We start from the raw sequence: 25,540 nt of genomic DNA, 5'->3' as shown, positions 1-25,540 counted from the left end.
GACAGGACTAGGAAGAAAAGGTTTTCACTTTGTTCTTACAGGCCCGACATCTTATTGAAGAGCAAAATGTAATCACGACCATTACAGAGACACTCCTAGAAGTGCTTCCAGAGTACCTAGACAAAAATGACAAGTTCAACTTCCAAGGCTACAGTCAGGACAAACTGAATCGGGTATATGCAGTAATATATGACCTCAGGTAAGTGTAAGACTGAGAAGGTAGAGCATTTCTAAAAAAAATGGGTAGTACGATGACGTGTTTCAATACAGAGTCTGGTGATAAAACTGCTTTAAACCCAAACCCCTCAAAAAATGCACATCAAATTGTAATATTTTCTTCTGCAGTGGAAACTTAAAATTCGAAAATATACCAAAATTACATTGCATAAAAACAAGTTTTGATTTTCAATTATCTAATTGCATATAATATTTACATTAATAAAATATATATGCTGTAAGACAGTATGAAAATTTGTCTCCTATTTGTTACCATTCTCRGAAAGCTGTATTATGCTTGTCTGCATAGGGTTTTCTACTTTTTCAGGTAACAAATTGCTCCAATAAATTGAGTAATGCAGAAACAAACCACCCCAAATACCTTGGAATTAAAAAAAAAACCCTGTTAATTTCCAGTCATGSAGTCGCACCAAGTTACTAGTAGTTCTAGTATTTGGGGAAATTTTCTGGATAGTGTAAGATGGGGAGGATGATGTAATTTGATGGTATTAAAACAATTGAAAACAATTTTATTTCGAGAGCACTTGAAATGCAATGTAAGCAGAAGAGAAGTTTGAGCTAAGGATGAAAATACTTTCTTTGGGGACAGGTATGTCTTAGTGAGCAAGCCTCCGGTGTGGACAGACCGTCTGAGGGAGCGTTTTTTAGAAGGATTTGTTTCCTTCCTAAGGATTCTAACTTGTATGCAGGTAAAATACATTTAAAGAGTTTTTTTCTAATATTCTGTTGTAAAGAGATTACAGCTCCTTTTTTTTTTTCCCATAACAATACTGTGGATATAAACATGCAATTATGATGGTAAATTCTTGAATCCCTGTTTTGGGTGGGTGAAGAAGTCATGTTTATAGAARTAATACTCATCAGATTTAGCTACATATATTTTACCTTTTGATTGTGGAATTTTTTGTTGTGTTAAGCCWGTGAACACTGATTTAGACAGACTATTTTGTGGTATCTCTGTTTCAGGGAATGGAGGAGATAAAAAGACAGATTGGTCAGCACATTGAGGTGGACCCTGACTGGGACGCAGCTATTGCCATACAAATGCAGCTCAAGAACATTCTTTTGATGTTCCAGGAGTGGTGTGCCTGTGATGTAAGTGTATCAGTTGTCTGGAATTCTTGCTTGCGTGCCTTTTGTGAATCTTCCTGAGGGCTTTTGAAATAGCAGCCTTTATTGCAGCCCACTATTGTTCAGTATAGTTCTCCACAAAATAATTAGTCTGAAAGAATTAATCTGTGGTATGACAGAGARAGGATGGACTGCATGATTTTTAAATATAACCAATGCATTTATTTTAAATTCTAGGAAGAGCTGTTGCTCAAGTCCTACAGAGAATGCCATAAAGCTGTGATGAGGTGCAGCACAAATGGCCGCTCTCGGGAAAGGACAGTATTTCACTTATGTGGCCATACCCTGGAGAGCAGACCTTACAGAGTGTCTGCAGATCCTGTCAGCATACATTTGCCACTGTCTAGGACTCTTGCTGGTAGGTGATGGTTTTCATTGCTGTTTAAACCATGTTTATCATCYATCTCTATTTCTTTACTCCAGAAAACATTTGGATTTTGTGCTTGAGAGATAAGTTGCCCTCTTTCTTTCTGACATTCTCATGATGAGGAAGATCATGAGATTCCCCATATCTCCCACTAAGGGAAAGTTTTTCTCCAAATGACATTGCTRTGTTGGAGGATGGAGGAGGTTGGAGGATGTCTTTTTAAATGGGAGGCAGAAGTCAGGCAAGAAGAAAAAAATTTTCCTTTYTAATGAGATCCTCTGTTTTCTCTGGACTATTTGTGGTTCTGTTTCTCTTTCTACGTGCTCTTACTAAATGTCCATTATTGCTCTATCTTGGATTTATTTTCCAGCCACATACATCTTAGGACTGTTAAAATGCTCCTCCTAAAAGACATATGTTTGCACCATGCYAGGACAGATTTCCAGTCAGAATACAAGGGACCACAGCAGTGGGTGATTGGTGCTCTTTGTAGAATACAAATGAAATCATATGCTATTATTAAGTTGTAGATCACATCATTTGATACCAATATGCCATCTGTTAAACCTTGTAGTCTTGAAATTTGTTTACTACTGATGTATGATTTAAATGTGAAATAAAAATGTTGCTGATACTGTATGGCATCTAAATTTAGATAAATAAATTTATTCATAAAATAATGGAGTATGAAAGCTTTCCTAAGTGAACTTGGCCTTATTRTTTGTGATTCTCAGACAGAGGTTGTAGATGATTTCATTAACATTTAGAAGGGGTTGGAGAACCTTCACTGATTTTATTTTCTGATTTTCTTCCTTGGTTTTGTAGGTCTKCATGTACGATTAAGCAAGACTGGAGCCATCTCAAGATTGCACGAGTTTGTTTCTCCTGTAAGACTCTGTTTTTTTCCCTCCAAATGCTTCTTGCGATACTTCTATACTCTGGGAAGAAAAAGGCCTAAAGCTATATCCTCTAACCTTTGTGGCACACATACAAGTTATTTTTCAGCTGTCAATATATCTTTGTTGTTTAGGACTTAAACTGTTAAAACCACTGGCAGGTTTATTCTTACCTTTTTTCTCCCCTCTTTTAAATTCTAGGAAGAATTTCAAGTGGAGCTGCTGGTAGAATATCCTTTGCGATGTCTTGTCTTGGTTGCTCAAGTTGCTGCAGAGATGTGGAGAAGGAATGGACTCTCCCTGATAAGCCAGGTACTCCTTAYGGTGTTCAGTGACGAGTTGATCCCAACAGTGTTTGCAAGGGTTTCTCAGTAATGCTGCCAGGGGATTCATCCAGTGCAGAGAGACATCATGGGGTCACTTCTACAGTAAATAGAAGGGTTACTAGGTGGGAATTTAGGTTACTTGGTTTTATTTCTAGTKTCAGCAATGTCTTACCTCCCTGTCTTAGATAAGTATTTTTATCTCCATCGTGAATGACTGTTTCTTACTCTCTGAAATAGTGTTAAGATTAGTGATGTCTACTTGTAAGCTACTTTCAGATCTCATAATCACTACATAAGTACTTGTTAGTACTTKTGCTTATAACATAAAGTATTATAAGTTCCTCTTAGTGTATGGAAATCATTATATGCAAAAGTTAAACTATGTTAGTGTCCTACTAAACTTTGGAGAGCCATGTGCTAGGCATACAAACGTTTTCTAATACTTGTGACCTCTATTGCAAAAGTAAAGGTGAAGGGAAGAGTCTACTATTTTGTGGGATCTTGCTTYGGCTTCACTTTGGGGGTGGTGTTTTGGCTTTGGTTTTTTTTTTCTTCCTTTGATGGCAGAAATTCTTTGCTAATGTTACACAGGACCCTTTGGTGCAATCAAAATAAATATTGGTAAACCCCTACAGATTTGTCTTTTTGATAACTAGGGTAGGAGGAGGAGGATGTTTTGGGTAATCAGTAGCAGTCAATGGAGTTATGCCCTCTTGGAAGGGGTGTGAAGTATGGCATAGACTTTTGGATAGGTGAAAAAATTTTTTTCACTTCCATCAAAGTATACATTTATTTTGAAAGAAATATGGACTTTTCTTTACTCAATAAAGGTCTGGTACCRTTTGAAGAAGACTCAGAGATTAACTGATCCACTTTTGGTAGTACATTACTTCATTTCGCTCTTCTGTTTTCCTGTTTCTTAGGTATTCTATTATCAAGATGTTAAATGCAGAGAAGAGATGTATGATAAAGACATCATCATGCTCCAGGTATAACATTCTGGATCATTGTGTACTTGCCGTATAAAACTGCTATGTCAATCTTTAAAATGTAGTTAAATTYGCATTATTTTGAAATAGTAAGTGTTCATATTAATTTGGGTTTTTTGATAGATAGGTGCATCTCTTATGGATCCAAATCAGTTCCTCCTGCTCATATTGCAGAGATATGAGCTTGCTGATGCTTTCAAAAAGATCAAACCCACCAAAGATCAGGTAAGTAGCAAGTTTTTCTGCTCTTTAATTTGTCCACTTTCGAGTATATGGAATATCAATGAGAAAAACAAGCTGCTGTTTATAACTGCATTTTTAAGGCCACACTATGAGTCAGTAAACACAGCCGCTAGTGGTTAGATAAATATTTTGTATTTGGAATTTGTAGAGGCTTCCTCAAAATTAGCAAGCAGGTTTTGACCCCTGTGACCTTTTTTTCATAGGGCATCTGTCAAAATCCATGAAAATGACCTGCCTMTAGTAATTCTGTGTCTCTTAGGCCATGTTACATGCTTTTATTTTGGTTGGAACTTTCTTGGGTTGTTATGCTACTTCTTGTGGCTTGAACTTCAGTATAACCCTTCATTTGAGATACTTTTTTTTAGCTGTTGTTTCTTTTCTTGCATGTGAATCTTGCACTTCAGTTGCTGTATATCATCTCCTCTACAGGAGCAAGCCCTTGTTCCAGCTTCTTACAGTACAGTGCTTCAGCAAAACAGTAGATAWGAAGGCTGAGCTCAGTATCATTTGATAGATGGATTTTTCTGCACTCTTGGTTTTTTGACCTGATTTCTCTAATCCTTGCAGGATTTGATTAAACAATATAATGTTCTAATAGAAGAGATGCTACAGATTCTCATCTATGTTGTGGGTAAGTTTCATTTTTCTCTGTTGTTGTAGTAATGGATTATTACCTGTTTGACCAAACAGGCTTGATCATTTTCTTTAACATAGATAGTATAGAGAGGATACTGGATAATGCTTCTTTTAAATAGATGATTCAGTAATACAAGTATGGAAACAAAAGAGATTGCACAGTGAAAAAAGCTGTTAGATAACTTTATAATTGTCATTAAAGTAGAAAATGTGAAGAGAGTCTATCTCGGCCCATTTTCTTAGGATGCTCAGCGAAGAAACATTTTAATTCTCAGACACTTGGGATAGGCTTCTGATAAATGCAGGCTCATACAGTGACACATCCCAGCAATACCATTATCATGGTGCAAAGTTGCAAAGTCTCATATTTCCATTCTCCTCYTTTTGGTTTACTCTGACAGGGGAGAGATATGTGCCTGGAATCAGTAATGTGACTAAAGAAGATGTTATAATGAGAGAAATTATCCATCTGTTATGTATTGAACCTATGGCTCACAGTGCAATTACCAAGTCCTTGCCTGAAAACGTGAGTCCTGAATTATTTACTTTTTTCCTTATTTTTCTTTTTCTTGTTTTATGTCCTTCTTCTTTAAATTTCATACCTTTATATGGAAGCATTTTTAATGTAAAGTTTAAATGTTGGTTTGAGAATTACAAAATGGCATGACAAAGGGGCTTACACACCTTCCTGATGTAAAGATAAATGTCATAGATTCAAGTACAGATTGATCATAAAAGACTTGTATGGGAATTAYRCTTTTTGTTTAAGAGGTGTATGTTSTAGAATAYTCAGCAGTAGTTCTAGACTCAAAAAGAAAAGTTGCAAAATATTCTGGTTTGGCCCTGTAGGACGATGCAGCTGGTTCCGTTTTGTGTACCATTAATAGATTTGAGCCTGTCATTTTGATCTCTTTAACCTGTGCAGATCATTTAAAGTCAAGTGTTGTACAGATCTATTAAAAAACACAGATTTCCCTGCCATTCCTATTCCTGTTGTTGAAGATTGAAGCAATGACAAGAGATATGGATTAGATTTTATATTCTGTGCAAGTGTTCAGGGCCAGCAATCAATGCAAAGAACCCTAAATTTGTATTGTGAATTAAATGGCCTGAAATATTATCATAATAGCCATATTCACTGTTCTAAAAAATCTAAACCTCTGTTTTTCCAACTCTGTTCAGGTTGGATGAGCATTGACCTGTTTCTAGGGATCAGCTCTGTTATTAATGGAGTTCTGCATTGTWAAGTGAAAGTATTATTTGTCTTTGGTACTTCCTTGGAACTTGTCAATTATGAGTATCTGCTTTCTGATTAACAGCAGGCAAAATGTAATAGTTCATGAATTAGGGAATTATCTAAATCTGTTTACCTATTTTTGTTACACATGGCATAATGCTGGAGATTTTTGAATCATTATATATTTATCCCAAACTAATTTTTTTACCAGGAGAACAATGAAACTGGCTTGGAGAATGTGATTGATAAAGTGGCTACRTTTAAGTAAGTTCTAAATGTTGTTTTATAAGTAGCTTGAATGTGAAATAAGATTTCTTAGATTATTTGRGATAAACAAGTTTAACTGCACTGTCTCTGTTCAGCTGTTATTTTGCTGTCTTGAAATAAGTATGTTTGCAAATATGCATAGGAAAGAAAAGTGTGTGGAATATCCTGAGATGCCACTGCTTCCCTCCCTTTGCCACCCTCTCCTCAAATTCAGTTTGAGGAGTCCCAGGAATTGTGTAATTTCAAGTCCTAGTGGGAGAATCTTGAAACGTTTTTTCTAAAGATGGTTACAAACGTTACCAACTTGTGCCTTTGGTAATTGCCGTTGGATAACTGGTATAAATGTTACTTAGTTGATAACTTTCTGGAACCTCCCCTCTCTTTTTCAGGGAGTTGGTTTTATATATAAATATATATATGTGTGGTTTTGTTTATGCAAATGTAGAACATCCAATTGCAGTAGTTGAAAAAAACTAGTTCAGATATCTGCTATTTTTGTGAGAAAAATATCTTTGGTTATTTTCGTATACCTTATTTTAAATTTTATAGAGCTTGCTTGTTTATGTTTAATTTAGAGCAACTGTAGGTGTACCTAGGAATTTTAATTTGGAACTTACGTGTACAGTTCAAAAACTCTTACTGGCTGGAAAGTACCAAGTATTATTTGGTTTATACTTTGGTTAAAAAAAGGATTGAATTTTATACAATAACATTCAATGTCTGAAATTGTAAGCCATACAATTAAAAAGAATTTTTAGAGGCTATATGGCATGCTGTAGATGGTATAGACTAGAAATATTTTGCTGCTGGATTGTTTATTCTTGTAAATCCTACCTTGAAAATTTAAGACTCATAAGTGTACTCAGTCTCTGCTTTTAGTAAGTTAGTGAAGTAAGGGTTATAGTTCCTACTTTCTTAAAAAATAAATTGTGTTCACATTCAAAGACRTGCTGAATGTACTTTACTAATCTGTATGTTGTGAAATATTTCTCTGTAAGGAAACCAGGTGTCTCTGGCCATGGAGTTTATGAGCTGAAAGATGAATGTCTGAAGGAATTTAATATGTTCTTCTATCAYTACACTAAGACGCAGCACAGCAAGGTAAGAAGTGTAAGATTCACTTTCAAAGGTTAAAAAAATAGTACGTACTTATTRTTATAAGAATTTTGCTGAATTAATGCAATCTAGAGAAATTGATTCAGTAAAGAGTAYGTGCAGCTACCTTCCAAACTAAATTTTTCATTAGGTTAAGATTGTCAATACAAATTGACATGACACGGTTTGCATTAGTGTTTCCCCTAGTTGCCCTAGTGGCAACTTATCTTAGCTCTATTACCTCTTTATGCTGAAAACAAAATGTGAAGAGAATTATCTTTGCACTGGGAAACCCCAAACTTTGTTTTTGTAACTCTTGCTGAGGAAGAAGATATATCCAATTATTTATATTTTCTCCAAATTTAAATGCAAAATGCAATGTTGTTAAACATATTTCAGACAGAATTCTAGTACACAATTCACTGTGTATCTTGCTGTATTTCTAGTGTAGGGTTTCTCATTATTTCATTAATCTTATTACTGTGTACTTCTGTAGAGATGCTGATACAACACTCCTTTTTCTGTAGGCTGAACATACACAAAAGAAAAGAAGGAAACAAGAAAACAGGGATGAAGGTAAAATTCTAAAACTGATGATTCAACAAATGTGATAATTTGGTAGTGTATGTAGCTGTATATGTATACTGAGCTTTGGGAGATGTCTTGTGACATAATAGTGGGTAGTTGAGTTAATATTAAATTTGTTTTGATTTATAGTGACTGCCATTAAGCAGCAACTGGTATTTCTTTTGTCTTGTATCTTTCTCACAGATAGAAATCTGGAATTTTTAGTTTAATTTACATGTAGGGAAATACACATGAATAGTACCTGTTGACAAACCCATGAACAACCAGAGATTTTATGGTGAGGTATCTTAAGAGGCAAAAATTTTAGGTTTTTTTTTTGTGAGCAGTTTCTTTAGCACAATGTTGAGACATAATTAATGCCATGTTGAGAAGGTTGCTCAGGAAATAATGCTCATATCAATTYAGTAATTTCACTCAGTCTAAGTTGTTAAAAGAATGATGGTTTCAGAGACACTCCATTCACAGAGGTGCTCTGAAAAGAGGCAATCTGAAAATAGGCATCCGGGTACCAAAAGAAGACTGAAGTCAGTGCATCCTGGTAGGGAAAGGCTGTRGTATTAAATGAGCTGCTGTTGGTAGATGCCAAGATTCCCCATMACACAACTCCAGTATTAGCTCAGAAAATGTGCATAACTAGAAATGACTGGAATGCCAGTAGCAGAAATACTTAGAGCTCTAGACATGTGACACTCTAGTGTTGGACACTACAGTCTGGAAGCCCCACTCCTCACTTTCATTAAACTACTTGAAAACCTTATACCTATTGCAAAGCATGATGTTAAATAGTGCTACATAAATGATAAGGCAGTACAAAATGTTAAAAATTTGCATTTATAGATAGAGCTAATAATTATGATTGAGTGTTTAACTTAGCTTGCCTGTATTTTGTATAAGAACTTTCTGAAAGTACTTAGWTTTGCCAAAGATGAAAGCTGACTTAGGCAAACAATTGTGTTGGAGCATGCTTTTATTAATTTAAAGGTCCAGATTTTCTTTGACTGAAATGAGTACGTTTGTGCTCCCTACTTTCTTTTTTGTCTATAGTATTGGGTGAGATGTCAGTTCATTGATATCTTGGTGTATCTGTTTCCTAGCATTACCACCCCCTCCTCCTCCAGACTTCAGTCCTGCATTCAGCAATGTGGTGAGGATTCTGAACTGTGATGTTATGATGCACATCCTGCGGACCCTTCTGCAGAGAGCAGTAGAACTGGAAACACACTTGTGGACTGAGGCAATGATCCAAATGGTATGGATAAGATCGAAATATGTAAAGATTAACTTAGAATTTAAATTATTTTGTCCCCAAAGCTATTTTTATAAATCTTACTGGCAAAGAAAATATTTTTAATTATCTAATTGCCTATCTCTGTTGTAAAATAGAAACATGATGCACAATAATGTTAAAGTTGTCCTTTTTTGCTTTTCTCTCTGTGTTGCCTCATCACTGAAATTTTTCAATATGTAATTCTCCTTACCTCATCTTTTTCTTGAAACTTCACAATTAAGTAACACTTTGATAACTGGAATTCCATGATTTTTTTTGAGGCCCAGAGTATTCAAGTACATAAATATCTTTGGGGCCTCATTCATAAAATAATATCGTTTTTGTAAGTATTGAAACATTGAATTTTTCTGCAGTAACTTAAGTCTTTTGAAACATTGTTAAAATTATTTTTGGGTGGGGTTCTTTSTTTGTTTTTGAGTACTGTTATTTTAATATTTATAGAATTAGGACCTGAAATTACAGACTACTTGAATTAATCAGTTTTGTTAGAGTGTATAGATTGTTTAACTGCCTTGCCTATCCTGCTAATCTTTGGATTATGGAATTAGCCAAATACAGATTTATATCAGCAAAATGACAAGATTTCACATATTAATAATATAAAGCATTTGCAAGTTGATTAATTTTAGTGCAACTAATATGCAGTAAGTTTATATTGTGCTTTTTGAATTTCTCTTTCCATGTATGATGTCTACACTTTTATGTTTTATCATKAATATAATGAACATGTAATACAGAACTGTATTAAACATCCTTATTTTATATAYCAGTTTTGCATATCTTAAATATTGAATAAGAATTACCATTTTTTTTTCAGGTGCTTCATCTCCTTTCTTTAGGGTTATTAGAAGAGAAGCAGCARTTACAGAAGTCTCCTGAAGAAGATGTAACCTTTGATTTTTATCACAAAGCAACACGTATGTTTCATTTTCTTTAAAAGCATAGACTAAACTGGGATAACTTGATTTTGCAAAGACTAAAATAAACTGGAAGAAATTATTGAGTGTTTTTTGTCAAAAAGGTTTTGCTTTTTGCTAYACAATTTAAACCTGGTAATTTTTACCTTTTTAAAATAATTAAGAAACCAGGTTTGGATTAGCTTCCTTTATTCTCAGTTGCTAGGTACATTGAAGAGGATATGCGCTTCTCTTCCTGGGTAAAAGTAACAAGTAATTCTAGTGTTACATAACTGAAAACAGTTTTGCCTTCACAAGAACAACATTGAAATGGAAACTAAGAACTCCTTGAAAAATCAACAATGTATTTGTCTCCCTACTAAAAATGTAAAATTGATTCTATATAGCAAATGCTGCAAAAGAAATATAATTGAAGAGAATGGTCTCCATTTTAAAGAATTCTTGTGTTAGAGAACCGTCTACAATGCTATGAACTTTCACCAAGTTGTGAGGAAGGAAATAATTACTGTCATTACAATAGCTTTTGTGACTACAAATAAACATGTACACACTAAGATGTTAGCAAACAYAGGTAAGCTATAAAGAGCTTTACTGCTTCCCCCTGAAGTGAAATGCAATTCTTTTTTAAGCAGACACTATTAAGCAAAAATTTTCTAAAGCAGAAATCATTGATCTACAACAGGATAAATTATATAAAACTGGCATAAGCAGATGAAATTATACCAGAAATGTAACTGCAGAGTTTGTGTCTGTGTRTGTGTTATATAATTAGCAATAGTTTAAGGCATGTCCATACATATAAATACATTAAAATGCTAGGGTTTTTTTTTCCCTGAAGGCTCTTTCCTGTTTTTCACTCTAAAGGAATGGGAAGCTCAGCCATGAATGCTGTGAACGTGYTAATGCTTCTGGAAAAATTGAAGAGAGTTCCCCAGTTAGAGGCACAGAAGGACACTGTCATTTGGATACTGCAGGTACACAAAGGAGAGATAAGTATGATCTGATCCCAGTAATGTAAAAAGCTTTTATGAAAGATATTACASTTCCTACATATAATCCAGTGTTTACACCTGCAATGATTTCCTAAGAAGTTTAATCTGTTGCAGCATTATRCTTGCTATTGGTACTTTCAAAAATTGGGTCAATTTTTGCTTGGCTAACTCATTCCAATAATGACATTTTAATGCATTTTTTTGCAAAATAACAGCAAATGATTTAGAGATCCCTTGTATTAGGTCTTGAGTCATAAAGATCTGACTATTGGCCACATTGTACATCTCACTTCTGTAATTTTATGTTCAACACTGCAATTATCCAATAAGAGATGAGAAAGMATTTTAGGTCTGTGATACCTTCTTCAGGCTAGGAAGCTTCTGCCCTGTGCTTAGGASCTGAGTACTGCTGTCCTATTTTGACCACCTTGGTTTAGGTGACTTCATGATTTATGTGGCAGACATAGAAGGAAGTGATCTTAGAAAAGAGAGYAAGAATAGGATTCAAAGCTATCTTCAGCTATGAAAATTGAACAGTCCTGCTACATTACATAGCAGGTTTGAAAGATACTTTTTGAGAAATAATTTTTCTAAGATTCAAAGGTCAAACATAAAAATGTACTTTTGAAMGTATATAGTAACTTTTTAAATAACTGTAATAAACATAGAATACTTAATATTATCAAAACTTGAAWATGCTTACTGAAGATAGCTGGAGAAAGCAGTAAATGAAAATTGAAAGCTCAGTTTTAACTAATTGGGCATAAGAAAAGTTTTCTGTTCCAGGTGTATAGATTTTTTTGCATGATTTTACTATTTTCGTGGGATGACCCATATTTCATCTACTTGAAAGAAACTACAGGTGCCTGTCCATTCTTCTGATGTACAGATGCTTTGGCTGTTTAGCAGTGTTAGTGCTAGAAGACTGAAAAGTTCTTTAGGATTTCTGTAGGAATTCTACTTTCCTTCATACCAAGCAGCGTTTGTCAGGTTTAGGATACCGACACAGAAGTGTTCTGGTAGTGCACATACAGTCTTGGGTGTTTTTGTTATTTGGGAGTATTAATCCATTTGAAAATAATGTGAAACTAAAGAGTTTTAATCCTATGTATCATAGAATGGATTGGGTTGGAAGGGGCCTTAAAAATCATCTAGCTCCAATCCCCTGCCATGGATAGGGACACCTTCCAACAGACCAGATTGCCTACAGCCCTGTCCAGCCTGGACTTGAACACTTCCAACATCCACAAATTCTCTGGGCAGCCTGTTCCAATGTTTATATCTTGTAATATTGGAAATGTATTAGTCTATATTGTTGTAAGAGCCAAGTTGTCTTTTATTTTTAACATCTAAGTCTCTGTTTTTAGATGTTTGACATGGTGAAGAGATTGAGAGAAAAATCTAGTTTGACAACAGTRGGAGCTACATCAGGCTCAGAAGCTGCAAAAGGTGATGAGGTAATAGTAAAAACAAAAGTTCAGTGGAAGCCCTGTATTTAATGTTTTGAATGGCTATTTTCAATAATGTGTCTAAATTTATTGTTGCCTAAAATTATGATGATTTTTCAAAATTRATTTCTGGTACCTTGTCTACAACTAGGATTTAGGTTCCAAGAAAAATATTTTTAATAAGTGAAATTTGTGCTAAACATGTTTCCTGGAATTATCAGTAGCTAATGGGAATTTTGGTTGTACTTCCAAGTTAAGTGAAGCAGCTGAGGGGGCTGAAGGAAGTAATTTTTGTTCATCTTTCCATTTCTTGTCTTTGTGATCTGACCATCTTTTCTGTTATACTGTCATTGTACAGTACTTAGAAATACAAATCCACTTTAAATTATGTCTTGTAATTTCTGTTATCTATCAAGAGGTTAATCTGCTTTGTCCTGATYGTATAAAGACATGAGCCTTAAGTAATTTTTGATTGTCAGTCTCTTTGCCCTTTCCTCAAAATAACTTCTGAATCTAATGATCARTGACGCAGTGGAGATTTCAAAGATGACTTCAGTCCCATGGAGTGGTTGTTTTCAGCTGGCATTCAAACAGAAAAGAATAATCTAATTACCCTTAGCCAGTATGTGAGGACAGACCAGTTTGCTYTTACACATTTTGTTTGGCAACAGCTTGCAGGGAAACAATCTCCTGGCTGGTCATTGCATGCCTAGTTCTAAACTTACCACACAGCATATGCTGTGTTTCTTTTTTGAGGTAGGTATCATATGAGATCTGGTATCAAACAGAATAYAGAAGTCAGTAAGAAATTAGTCTCTTACAGTTCTAYTTGTGGAGCAATTTGTTGTTTGATTTCATCAAAAAGTGATGGTACTGTGAATGGAAGCAATGTATATAATGTATATGTCCCCTAAATAATCAAATAGGAAGAGTTAGGTTCTGTGTGTTTTAATAAAAGTCTGCCTGTGTTTTTTGAATTATACATTTCTAAAGCATAGAAATACTTTGCTTAGGATTCTTGAAAACTTGGTGCAAGAGTGAATATTGAAAGAAGAATAGTTTTCCAGTGTATCATAAAGAATAATGAAAATACAAGACAGAGATGGATAAAAAGCTGATTCATTTGTTGTTTCATGGATAGGGAGTTCAAGAGAAGATTTTCTTCAATTTCTGTAAGGGAGATACCAAATACTCAATAGGGATTTTGCTTATGGGGAGAATAACAAAACACTGGAGAATTTCACCTCATGGAAATTTCTTAAGAACAGACAAGTACCTAATTAAAATGTCTCAGGTATTATTGATCTTGTCTTTGAGTTAGGGATTGTACTAGTGACCTTTTCTAGACCATGAAAGTCCAGTCTAATTAATGAACCTRGTCAACATTTAAAGATTTGAGTTTTATTTATTTTTCTTTCAGATAGCAWTTTTTTTTCCCTTATTCAAGTGTTGTCAGTTAAGGAATTTGATGTCAGTGATTAGAATGCCTGTAACTGGAGACAGAGTCTTCTCATTTTTTGATGTTCTCAGTTGCCTGTGATGTCTTTATTCTCTTATTYTAAGACCCAGAGCACTCAGGATAAAGAGAAAGCTGAGAGGAAAAGAAAGGCAGAGGCAGCGAGGTTGCACCGTCAGAAGATAATGGCCCAGATGTCTGCCCTGCAGAGGAATTTCATTGAAACCCACAAGCTCCTCTATGAAAACACCCTGGAGACCCAGGGGAAAGAAGATGATGTCATGGAAGAAGAAAGGTATGAGAAAACAGACATCCTGAGTTCTGGTGGGAAGAGTTCAYTATACTACATAAAGTAACTAAGTAGGTTCAAGGGATAGATTGTGTCATTCCAGTCAGCAAACTTGTGTCTATTTACTTTTAAGATATCTTCTGTTACAGAATTGTATGTGAAATAGCACAAATGTGACGATGTAAAAACAGTGGATCACTTTGTAGAGCAGCATAAAATRAATGATAAAAAAGTAATTTCTTCAGCTGGTGGATACTTATATTGGATAATATTTTTTTTAAATGTCATTAGAAAGCTCGTGAGTTGACAGCATCAATTTTGGAGGTGGCTGCCTACCTTATATGAAAATTTAAGTGTTTTATTTTGAAAGAGTCTGAAAGCCAGTGTGTATTAAGTTTATGTTGCAATGAAGAAAATACAATTCTCGTAGCTCAAATCACTTGAGATTTGTTTGTTAGTTTTTAACTTCTTACTTCATACTGAAGACATTTGGTTTATATTGGKTATAATTTTGTAGGTATATATTGCTTCTGTTCCAGAGATACTTCAGCAACACATTACACCTAATGTAGCTCACAATTTATGTGAAATTGGGGCTGTACAAGATTAGTCTGGAAAATGGAKCTACCTGCTGAAAAACAAGGATGGATCACTTCCTTATGCTGTGGTCTTTAATTAATCATGTTCTGTAAATCATTGTTGAACTCTGAAATAGGGAAATGAAGAAAATAGATGGAAGCTTATTGTGCCATGAMGCATTGAATTAAGATACTAGCACTCATTTCTTTACTTCAAGAATAGGAAGTKATTTTAATGTTTAAARTATATTTAATCTATATTGAATATAGTTTCTTGAATTTTCTGCTGTCTGAATCCATTTTATTGTGTTACTCTATGTTAGCTGGCTTTTTCTTACTGTTTTTAAAGAATACTGCATCTTAGTGAGGACTGAGGTTTGATAAAGCCTTTTGGTATAAATCCAGAAATATTAGCAGTGTGTGACCTTGTTAGATGTCTGGAAGAATTCAGTTTGWTTAGAAAAAGCCCACTGATTATTTTATATCTGTGACTTCTGATCTTACAGCATGTCTTCAGCAATTGATTAYTCCAGAATTGCCTTGGGTCCCAAAAGAGGTCCATCTGTTGCTGAGAAAGAAGTTTTGACCTGTATTCTTTGTCAGGAGGARCAGGAAGTAAAGTTGGAAAGTGCTGCCATGGTATTATCTGCCTGTGTCCAGAAGTCAACTGCCTTAACTCAGAATAGGAGCAGAATCCTTGAACTCTCAGGGGGTATGAGATTTTTTTCTTCTGTTAGATTATTGCAGTTCTGTACCTGGAGCTCMAACTCTTTGAACCAGCTAAACTCTTTTGCTTAGTAAATGGCTTACCTTGCTTCAGGAAAAAAAAGGTGAAAAATTTTAAATTGTTCTAAAATCCATGCTTTAAAACTTAAATGAGAAGTGTATGAAGACATAGATTTGTTGGTGGGGGAAATCAGAAAATGMTTTAATCTCACAGGACATGCAGATTTGATAGGATTGATTGTTTTGGAGAAAAACCAGGACTGTTCACAGTTCCTCTTTGTTCAAGTACAGCTACAAACTTTCCCAATATGGAGGAAATAAATTAACATTATCAGAGGCCTTAAACTGTTAAGGGTTAGGGTGTTTGGTTTGGTTTAGGTTTTTTCCCTTATATATCCAGCAAATAATAAAAACAATGTTATAAAAAATGAAGTCTAAACATGGATCATATGCTATCATGTGATGAATGAACAAGAAGTTGAATACAAGGAAGTTACAAAATCCCAAGAGTTACATTTGTATAATGGCGTATTGGTAGCAGGGAGAACAAAGCCCAGCAGAATTTCTTTTGTAAGTAGCAGTTGACCAAGTACGATGGAAATTTTGGTCTGTTACTTAAGGAAAGAATAAAATAAATACAAGGATAAGGGAAAAAACTTAAGTTCTCACCAAAGAACTTTTTGTTCTCTTGTTGAAAAAGGAAATTGGTAATATTTCAAGATAGCGTACATTTTGCGCTATGAGCTGACCACAAACCACAAAAAGAATCCCTAGATTTGAAAATAAGGAATTTAAACTACAAGTTGTAACAGCATCTATGTCATATTTTTTTTATTTACACTATTGTGTAGAAATAGCTTTAAAATCTATTTGTTCATTATTCCTGCTTTAGTTTAAAAGTAGACTCTTGATTGTTACCAGGCAGAATTCTAAAGCAAAGGAAAGTTCATAATTTTTTYATATTTCTTCAGCTTATTACCCTGTTCTCTGTCATGCTTACAAACCTTTACCTAGTTGATCCACTAATAAGATGTTTTGCGTTTTCTCCTCGGGATCATAAATGAGTATTGTTCATTATGTTCATTTCTGTTCATATTGATGGGAAGTTAAGTTACTGTTTATTGAATGTAATTTTTCTGCTGTGTGTTTCTAGATACACTAGATCCTCTCTTCATGCACCCTGACTTACCTTGTGGGACCCACACAGGGAGCTGTGGTCATGTGATGCATGCAGCCTGCTGGCAGAAGTAAGGATGTGTCTTTGCTGCCTTTCAATGTTTTTTAATGAATCCATTTTCTAAATCATCTAAGAGTACACTGAAAACACAGTACAGTAAGTGGATATTTATTAAAAGATCAAAATTATTTGTGTTCATCTAAAAATGAAATATGGCTCAGAAGGTGTTTTGACTTGATGAAGATKGTCATCGTCAAAAGTTTTTATGGCCCTCCATGGCTCAGAGAAGAATCTTTAAGGMGTTACTGATTTATGCAGATATAAAGAGTGGAGTAAAACTGGTTGAGAATAAGAAACCATATTGAGTAGGTTTACTGTAAGCAGTCCTGTGACAACCAGTAGGAGTCTTCCAGGTGAGCGTTCAATAGCAACAGTACTCAAAGTCTGTCACCCTGTCAGTACTTAAAGGGTGAARCTGATTTATTCCAGTGAGTCTTTAGAAGAGATTCTTGCATTTAGAATATGAGTGGTTAAATCTACTGGTATTTGTCCATGACCCCTCCCATATCAGTGAAGAAGCCCTTAATAGGGGCAAAGAATTGATTCAGTTGCAGTAAACTTTAGTAGATTTCTAGTGTTTTGGGGACCTACAATTTAGACCAAGTGTTTTGGATTCAAATGCAACCTGAACATTAAAAGATCAAGTTTCCTAACTTGCATGATACAATTATCCTATATTTCATTCCACCTAGGTCTGGCAAGTCTAAATAATATAAACAGTGTGAAATAATAATAATAGAAATAARCCCACTGAAGTATTATGAACAGATAAAGTTGCATCATACAACTAAAAGCTACATATATATTAACTATATTATAAATAATCTGTTGAGGCTTGTTGTTTGTATTTGTGCCATTTTACTTTAAAAAAACTTACTAAACTTCTAGTGCTTATCATTCACTTTTCTATATGTGTGTATATATGTTGTTTTCTTACAACAAAACATCAGTACAATAGTTGCACACACTTAAAATGATACACARGTACGTTCCTTGTGTATAATGCATCTGCTCTTGGCAGATCCATCTACATCTGCATAGATCTAAGTAGTGCAACTTTGGAGCTCAGTTCCCTTGCTCTTTTTAAGAAAAGATGACTTGCTGTATGGGTTAATGGGATTAAAATGGACAACAGGCTCTTCTCATATGGGATGGCACAGAAGGTTTGAGTACAGTCTTTTATTTATTACATAACAGATATTCTAACTTACTAATATTCCTCCGAACAATGTGTGCCRTACCTTTCTATGTGCAAACTAAAAATACTGCAAACCCTCTAAAACAGAGCAAATTCAAATGACTGGAATATCCTTGTAGTTGCCATGWATGAGGAAGAGGAGCTGCTTGCAAAAACATAGTTGTGTGAATGTGGAGGAAAAAATTATGTTTTTTTTTGTTCGTAACAGAATACTTTACTAAATATTCTGTATTCATTAGAGCTTCTTATCACATAAATGRGATTTTATTTCATTAAGGTATATGATTTAAAGAAAAAAATATCTAGTTACTACCTTGATGTGGAATTTAGATAATTTCGTAAATGTCTCTAAGTCCTACATAGTCTGAACACTAGGAYTGAATTGGTATCCAGAGAAGAAGCTTTAAATGTTCTATCTTTTGTTCTTATAAATACCACTGAGACATTAGTGAAATTTGAAGGCTTACTGCATCCACTGAGGGAGCAAAAACCTGTAAAAGGTCACAGTTGTTTCTTATTTCCTTTTCAATTTAAAGTAGTTGAAATGTGATATTCTACTATATATTATTCTGTCTTCTGTTAAAAGAAGGCTACAGTTCCATTGTCTACCAATGAGGCTCAGTAATTGCAATGAATAGCTGATTAATTATTTGTGAAATGTTACCAGTTTTTCCTAAAATTGAATAATAGTATGTTCAATACCTGTTTCAAATTTACTATCATGAGTTGCATATGAGTTATTAGATACAGTGTTTCATTATGTTGAAGATGAGAGGGAAGAATAGAAAATGTAAGGACTGCTTGTCTGCAAAATCTTAATGAAATTTGTAAGAGTATTTTAAGCGAGGAAAACTTKCCCTCATTTTTCCATTAGTGACATACCATGCATTTTTGCATGAGTTCATGTATGTGCTCACAGGTTTTATTTTTTTTSACATCCAAGCATGTAAAAAAAGTAATAAATCAAAGGAAAAAGCTTGTTTGTTGGCTTGGTCAGGTGTTTGCTGTATAATTACACTTTGAACTGTTGTGTTCATGTTTCATTTGAGCCATTCCAGTTTCACTTGAGTCATTCCACTTTCTAGTAATTTCCTTTTTATTGTTGTAGGTACTTTGAAGCAATACAGCTGAATTTTCGACAACGTCTGCATGTTGAACAGACATTTGATCTGGAGAATGGAGAGTATCTTTGTCCACTTTGCAAATCTCTGTGCAATACTGTGATTCCTATTGTCCCATTGCAGGCTCAAAAAATAAACAGGTGAAATACCAGATTGTATAACCTCTAATTAAAAAGAAAAAAGGGAAAAACTACATTGGGGCTGCTCAGCTTTTCAAATCTTTGGAAGGAACACTTTGTTTGAGCTTCATCATCTGTATATAATACTGCATAACACCTTGTTGATTATTTAGCTAGAAATAACTTCTTTTGGCAGTAAATTTCTGATTTTTTATAAAGCATTATTTGGATTGGCTAATCTTTTGAGCTGAAATCAAATGAGAAAGTACCTAGACCTAGTATTTTGCTTTACACTTAATTTTGTACTGTTTGCTCAAAATTTCTGAAGCCAGTAGAACTGAGCAAATGCYGAGTTGATGTGTTTGTGTCCTCTGTTTTTAAAGTTAAGGTGGTTCTTTGAGTGTTAAAATAAAACCTGCTTTCTRTTTTTGTTTTCAGTGAAGATGCAGAGGCAGTAGCTCAAATCCTGTCCCTAGCAAGGTGGCTGGAGATTGTCACAGCTAGGATATCAGGCTACAGTGCGAGAAATACTAAAGGTTTGTTATCTAAATTTGTAAGCTATTCTGTGGGATATATGTCAGTACATGTTTTAACTAATGCCAACAGAAAACCKCAAATAAATACATTTTGCTGTCAATCAAGATAGTATCAAATAAAGCTGRGGATAAGGTTATTGCCTGTCCTGAGCTAATGTCTTGATTTCAGTGACCTCACCAATTTTCTTGCTTCTGTTAAACTATTTCCATCTTTCCTGCAGAAAAAAAATCATGTGCACTTGTAGAGGATGTCAACAGACTAATACTCATGGTTAATTAAACTTCTGTATTGACTGTGAGGTGGTAAAAAAGAGAAAAACTAAATAAAAAAGGACAAAATGAAAGTTAGTATGAGTGTTTAGAAAACAGAAGGCACAAAGAATCAACTACTATTTTGGGGAATAGAGGCAAATGTTACTTAAAGGAGGAATCATGGAATATAGTCTTGCTGGTGAGGTGTGTTTGCAATTATTTTCAAATAAGTTTAAAATAAAAAGAAGACTCCCTTTTGTTACACTGTTGTTAAAAGCCAAAGAAGCTGTTAACAGTTTTATGTGGATATGTTTATCTCTTTCTTTTTTTTTTTTTTCCCTATGGAAGGTGAGAAACAAAATCTTCCAGCTTTCACCAACAAGGGAACGGGGAACTCAGCTTTGGAATTCCATTCCATCCTTAGTTTTGGAGTTCAGTCCTCGTAAGTGTTACTGGAAGTGTTCTCTGCACTAGATTTATTTTCCTTTCAGWATCCTAGGTATACTTTAGAATTTGTATTGATGGAAAGACATGATATTTTTTTATTTGTCTCACTAGGGGCTTACTTACTCTTTTCCATAAGCATTCTCTGAATATTGGATCTGTGAGGAGCTAGGTGRACCTTTTGGTCAAATCCAGTCTGGTACTTCTTATGTTCTTGGTACAAAGATAAAAGTCAGGAGTCTTCTAATCTGCAATTCTAGTGATTTGGGTTAGTTGCTGTGTCTTTAGGCAAGTTACTTATTGTCTGTCTGTTTTAATTTTCCTGTTGCACGTTTATAGAATGGATTTCAGGTGGGTTTGGATGCAATAATGGAATATGGATCACCTAGAGGAGTAGGGCTCTGTTAYCTGTTTCTGTTTCAGTGGGCAAAAGCACTCACCCACTACACCAGAATGAATGGATAGATACTTTTCAAATGAGCTCAACTGTCCTTTAATTCTTTTTAGATCATGCTCCAAGTACTCTGCTTCTGCTRCTTCTGARTTACATCATAATTATGCAAAGTACCCACTTGTATCTTCTATTTGTGGAAAAAAAAARRAAAAATTCTGTTGTCAGAAAGTTGAATCARATGGTTTMTTGATAGGTGATCTTCATGGGAAAGATTCTGTAGTTCAAACTTAAACAGTGTGGTGTTTTAGTATGAACCTGGATAAACTCTAGACTGTGGTACAACTGTTTTGTCCATAGAGATAAGGAGAATTAATRGCATGTGTTTCTGTTACAAAGTTTTGTGTGTGACTTTGAAAAAAATGCACAAGCCATTAAAACTTTTTTACATGTAACTACATTTACATTTACATTTTACTACCTGTACTAATGTCATTTGAAAAGAGCTTAAATGCTAAAAAATACATTTAAAAACACACTTAAAATGTCTTCCTTTTTTGCACCTTATTGTTTTCACTTCAGAACTTACAATTAGTTTCTTACATTGTTTATTTTCATTATATATTGTCATGTATTTTCATTATAAGAATAAACATTCTTATATTGTTTATTTTCATTATTTCATATGTATATTATATTTCATTCACTTTGAAATGTTTGCATTTTTCTAATGTAAATTATAATGTAATATACAGAAATAATCTCTTCCCAACCTGGCAGCTCTTAATCCTTCAATTTGTAGTGCCTTTTATGGCAAGGTATTTGTCTRCTACTAAAAGTAGGGATTTTTACACCTCTGTGCAGACAAAAGGGCTTTGTATTCAATATTTCTTTCATGAATAACTGTCCTTGTTTAGACTTAGACTTTGTTAGTGATTGATTTAACCATAAGTAATAAACGCTACTAATAATGGAGACTGAAATTATCTCGTCTTGGTTTTGCAGAGCCAAGTACTCAAGCAGTATCAAGGAGATGCTTATTCTCTTTGCCACCACCATTTATAGAGTTGGGCTAAAAGTTGCTCCAAATGAGGCTGATTCCCGGATTCCTATGATGACCTGGGGCACGTGTGCTTTTACYATCCAGTGTATAGGTAAAGCATGATTGCAGTTAATTCTTCTCATGAATTGAAAATGTTACAATTATTTGATTGTTTAATTTTATACAATATGATTGTATAAATRATAGTACATTATTACATAATACAAGCCATATGTAATAATATAGCCCAGTAAATTTTATGTAATTGCATATATAATAATAGAATTATTATCTCTAAACCAATATAAATAATAGGATGTTTTTCTTAGGTAGTAGCTTATAGAATAAGATGTGGAATGCCAACATTGAGTTTCATTTGAGTCAGCAGCTAGAGATTATGTTTTACATTGCTGATTGTAACATCAAGCCTGTTCAATTAATATCTTCAGGCTGCCAAACATCATTGATCTGCAGGCATCTCCTACACTAAATGTCGAAATAGCTGTGAAATAGTACTCCCTATTTATTTTTTGTCTAAATTCTTAAAGAATTTTCATGGAATTTGTAGAAGAAAGTCTCTTGTATTCTGAAATWGTTAGTAGGTAGCTGGTAGAAAAAGAAAGAAACAAAAAACACACTGAAAAAAGCCAAACATGCCATGAATCTCTGAAGGAAAAAAAATTACCGGAAAAATGATTTCATTTTTTGGGATAATGTATTTGTTTATCTCATTTCATTTCTGTACTACATACATAAATAAGCTTGTATAATAAACATGAAGCTGTAGATAAATCTGTAGAGGCTTCCAGGCAGGGAAAAAGGTGAGAGCTAAGTGTGAAAAGTACAGTGAAGGAAATGGAAATGTAATTGTACATCTCCATAAATGTGATTTACCAACTATACCAAGTATTTCTTGATGAAGCTGTTGAAATCCAAGTGTAGTCTACCTTAAACCTCTAGGGGACGAGACCCAACGGGAGTATATCACRAGTCCAGAACGTTTTTAGGTGGATTGGGAATAYTCTGATAARGCAGAAATAGTCACAAAACTGATGGCATCTTTTTAGTGATGGATTCTATTAGAGTTTTCAAATRCASCAAGAAAATACTGGAAGCCATCCARCTTTATTAACATTAATGTAGTTAAAGCTGTGTAGGTTGGTTTTGTTTGATATACGAAAAAATKGTGGCTGTCAGGGAGGAGCTTGCCAGCAAATCCATAAATGCAACAACTGTTATCACAGGTGTGATATTGAAGGCCTTTTAGTAGGAGAATTCAGAAATACATACCTTAATAAATAAAAATACCTTMTGAGAACAAAAATATAAAGCCAGAGGGACCACAGTGGTAATTTGACTTATCTGAGGCCACACCACTTCCTTGGATTCATTCTTRTTTGCAAATGGAGCAGACTTCTGTGAAATTGTAAAGCAAAACTGCCTGCATGGCTTCAGTATGCTGGTCTAGAGTCTGGTCATAGTGCWTTATTAAAACATTATTGGGCATGTAGCTGAGCTCCTTAGACAAATAACTTTAGAGGAGCCTCTAGAGGAGGTTGAAAGCATCGTTGATCCAAGGGATGCCAATTGGTATTATTGCCAAAAGCCAGACTCTTGAAAAAATAAACAAAAAGCAACAACAACAACAACAAAAAAAAACCCTAAACAAAAAACACACAGCAAAAAGCCTTCAGCCCAAAATTTCCCAATTAAATCAAATATAAAAATTACAAATGTACTGTTTAATCTCTGAGAAGTGACCAAAGTGCAAAAACATTYGAATTCATATCATTTTACTCAATTGAATTTATTAGTTTTCTTATGTTATTGGCTTATTTTTCTTCATTATTCCTTCAGARCCAATGCATTCAAGGAGGAAAGCTGAATTGTATTTCAACTTGGGAATTTTATTTTTTAAATATTTCAGTTAAACTGCAGTCAAATGCAGTAGAGCAAATGTTGCCAGGTTGCCCTAGGAGGTTGTGGGGTGCCCCAACCCTGGCAGTGTTCTAGGCCAGGTTGAATGAGACCTTTAGCAACCTGGTCTAGTAGGGGGTGTCCCTGCCCAGGGCATGGGATGGGAATTAGATGATCTTTAGTTTCTGTTTCAACCCCTTGACATTCTGTGATTCTGTGATAAATATGAGGGTAAGATGGCTGTATAGAATCTCTGTGAATGCAACTTGATGGTTCTGAGCATTGCATAAGGGTAACTGAAAATAAATCTAAATCCATAGAATGARTGTTATCATTCAGTGAAATAGTGTTCCTTTACTGCAATTTATCTGGGAAACGTTCAGTGCCGTCTAATACTGATTTATTTTTTTAAGATAATTCTTTTATAAGAATAGAGTTGAGCTTTAAAGAGGGGTTGTATATACTAAGAAGAAATTAAGTTGTGTAAAACAAAGCAACTGATTTTTTTCTGTGTTTAATTTTAAGAAAACCTCTTAGAAGTGGAGAGCAAGCCTTTATTTGGATCKCTACAAAATAGACAGGTATGGACAAGTAAGATATGCAATATATTTTAAACAAAAAAGTTTATTTATTATTTATAATATACATGCATATATAAACCTGATGAAATTGCTAACATCAAGATCAATCTCTGTAGARGGATATCTCTCAATATTTGGATCCACAGCATAAAGAGCACTGTAAAGAATAATATGTCTGCTTATATGTGGATGCTCATATTAAATTAATTTATACATGTGTTGTATGTTTGTGGAAGTAGGTATATTTTTAMAGTTCTATTTCACTTTTATATTTAGCCTTTTGTCCTGTTCAACCATTTTCTCTTGCGTTCTAGCACAGTGGCCTTAAAGCACTAGTGCAGTTTGCAGCTGCTCAGAGGACAACATCCCCACAGGTTCTGATTCAGAAACATCTGGTTCGTCTTCTAGGAGGTACTGTRTTCTTTTCTTTTACTACCTTTGGTGATGCAGAAGTTTCTATTCCAAAATGGCACACAGGTTAATACAACATAGAAAAAAGGGTCAAAGTACTTGACCAGTAGCTCTCACTTCCATTTCTGTAATGTTGTCTGAAATCATGGGGTGTTGATTGAATTTATCCCAGATTACCTAGGCCTGCAGATATTCAGATCTGGAATATTTACAGATGAGTAACAAACTATTTCTGGCAAAATTCAAAATTACTCAAATTCTYTTCTAATTAGACAAATAAAGCCAAAAATAGGTATTTCTCTGTCTTAATTGTGAAAACTCATCTTCTCAGCATGGAGAAGACTCCTAGGAGGCTTTATTGTGGCCTTCCAGTAGCTTAAGAGGGTTTGTAAAAAGGAKGGAGAGGGATTTTTTTATAGAGGTRTATAGGGACAAGACAAAGGGGAATGGTTTTAAATTGAAAGAGAGTAGGTTTAGGTCAGATGTTAGACAGAAATTCTTTACTGTGAGGCTGGTGAGGCACTGGAACAGGCTGCTCAGAGAAGCTGTGGATGTGCTRTCYRTGGAAGTGTAAAAGGCCAGACT

General features: G+C 34.5%; 1 protein-coding gene across 1 annotated transcript in view; it reads left to right on the top strand.

The window, feature by feature from the left end:
* The window catches only part of UBR1 (ubiquitin protein ligase E3 component n-recognin 1), a 51,439-nt gene that overhangs the window by 12,549 nt on the left and 13,350 nt on the right, over positions 1-25,540 (top strand). The window contains exons 11-36 of the mRNA XM_057366199.1: positions 42-199; positions 827-926; positions 1,204-1,332; positions 1,546-1,726; positions 2,561-2,622; positions 2,833-2,943; positions 3,881-3,946; positions 4,070-4,171; positions 4,757-4,820; positions 5,227-5,351; positions 6,274-6,326; positions 7,328-7,430; positions 7,952-8,000; positions 9,107-9,261; positions 10,118-10,217; positions 11,082-11,191; positions 12,577-12,666; positions 14,221-14,408; positions 15,487-15,692; positions 16,860-16,953; positions 19,250-19,402; positions 19,820-19,917; positions 20,518-20,611; positions 22,010-22,158; positions 24,489-24,544; positions 24,859-24,955. Coding sequence (XP_057222182.1) covers positions 42-199; positions 827-926; positions 1,204-1,332; positions 1,546-1,726; positions 2,561-2,622; positions 2,833-2,943; positions 3,881-3,946; positions 4,070-4,171; positions 4,757-4,820; positions 5,227-5,351; positions 6,274-6,326; positions 7,328-7,430; positions 7,952-8,000; positions 9,107-9,261; positions 10,118-10,217; positions 11,082-11,191; positions 12,577-12,666; positions 14,221-14,408; positions 15,487-15,692; positions 16,860-16,953; positions 19,250-19,402; positions 19,820-19,917; positions 20,518-20,611; positions 22,010-22,158; positions 24,489-24,544; positions 24,859-24,955 — 2,893 coding nt within the window. The remainder of the gene's footprint in view (positions 1-41; positions 200-826; positions 927-1,203; positions 1,333-1,545; positions 1,727-2,560; positions 2,623-2,832; positions 2,944-3,880; positions 3,947-4,069; positions 4,172-4,756; positions 4,821-5,226; positions 5,352-6,273; positions 6,327-7,327; positions 7,431-7,951; positions 8,001-9,106; positions 9,262-10,117; positions 10,218-11,081; positions 11,192-12,576; positions 12,667-14,220; positions 14,409-15,486; positions 15,693-16,859; positions 16,954-19,249; positions 19,403-19,819; positions 19,918-20,517; positions 20,612-22,009; positions 22,159-24,488; positions 24,545-24,858; positions 24,956-25,540) is intronic.

Source organism: Malurus melanocephalus, unplaced genomic scaffold, assembly GCF_030028575.1.
Source record: "Malurus melanocephalus ecotype Western Australia unplaced genomic scaffold, MMel_1.1 scaffold_2, whole genome shotgun sequence".
NCBI classification, from domain to species: domain Eukaryota; kingdom Metazoa; phylum Chordata; class Aves; order Passeriformes; family Maluridae; genus Malurus; species Malurus melanocephalus.
This window is presented reverse-complemented; position numbering and strand designations above follow the sequence as displayed.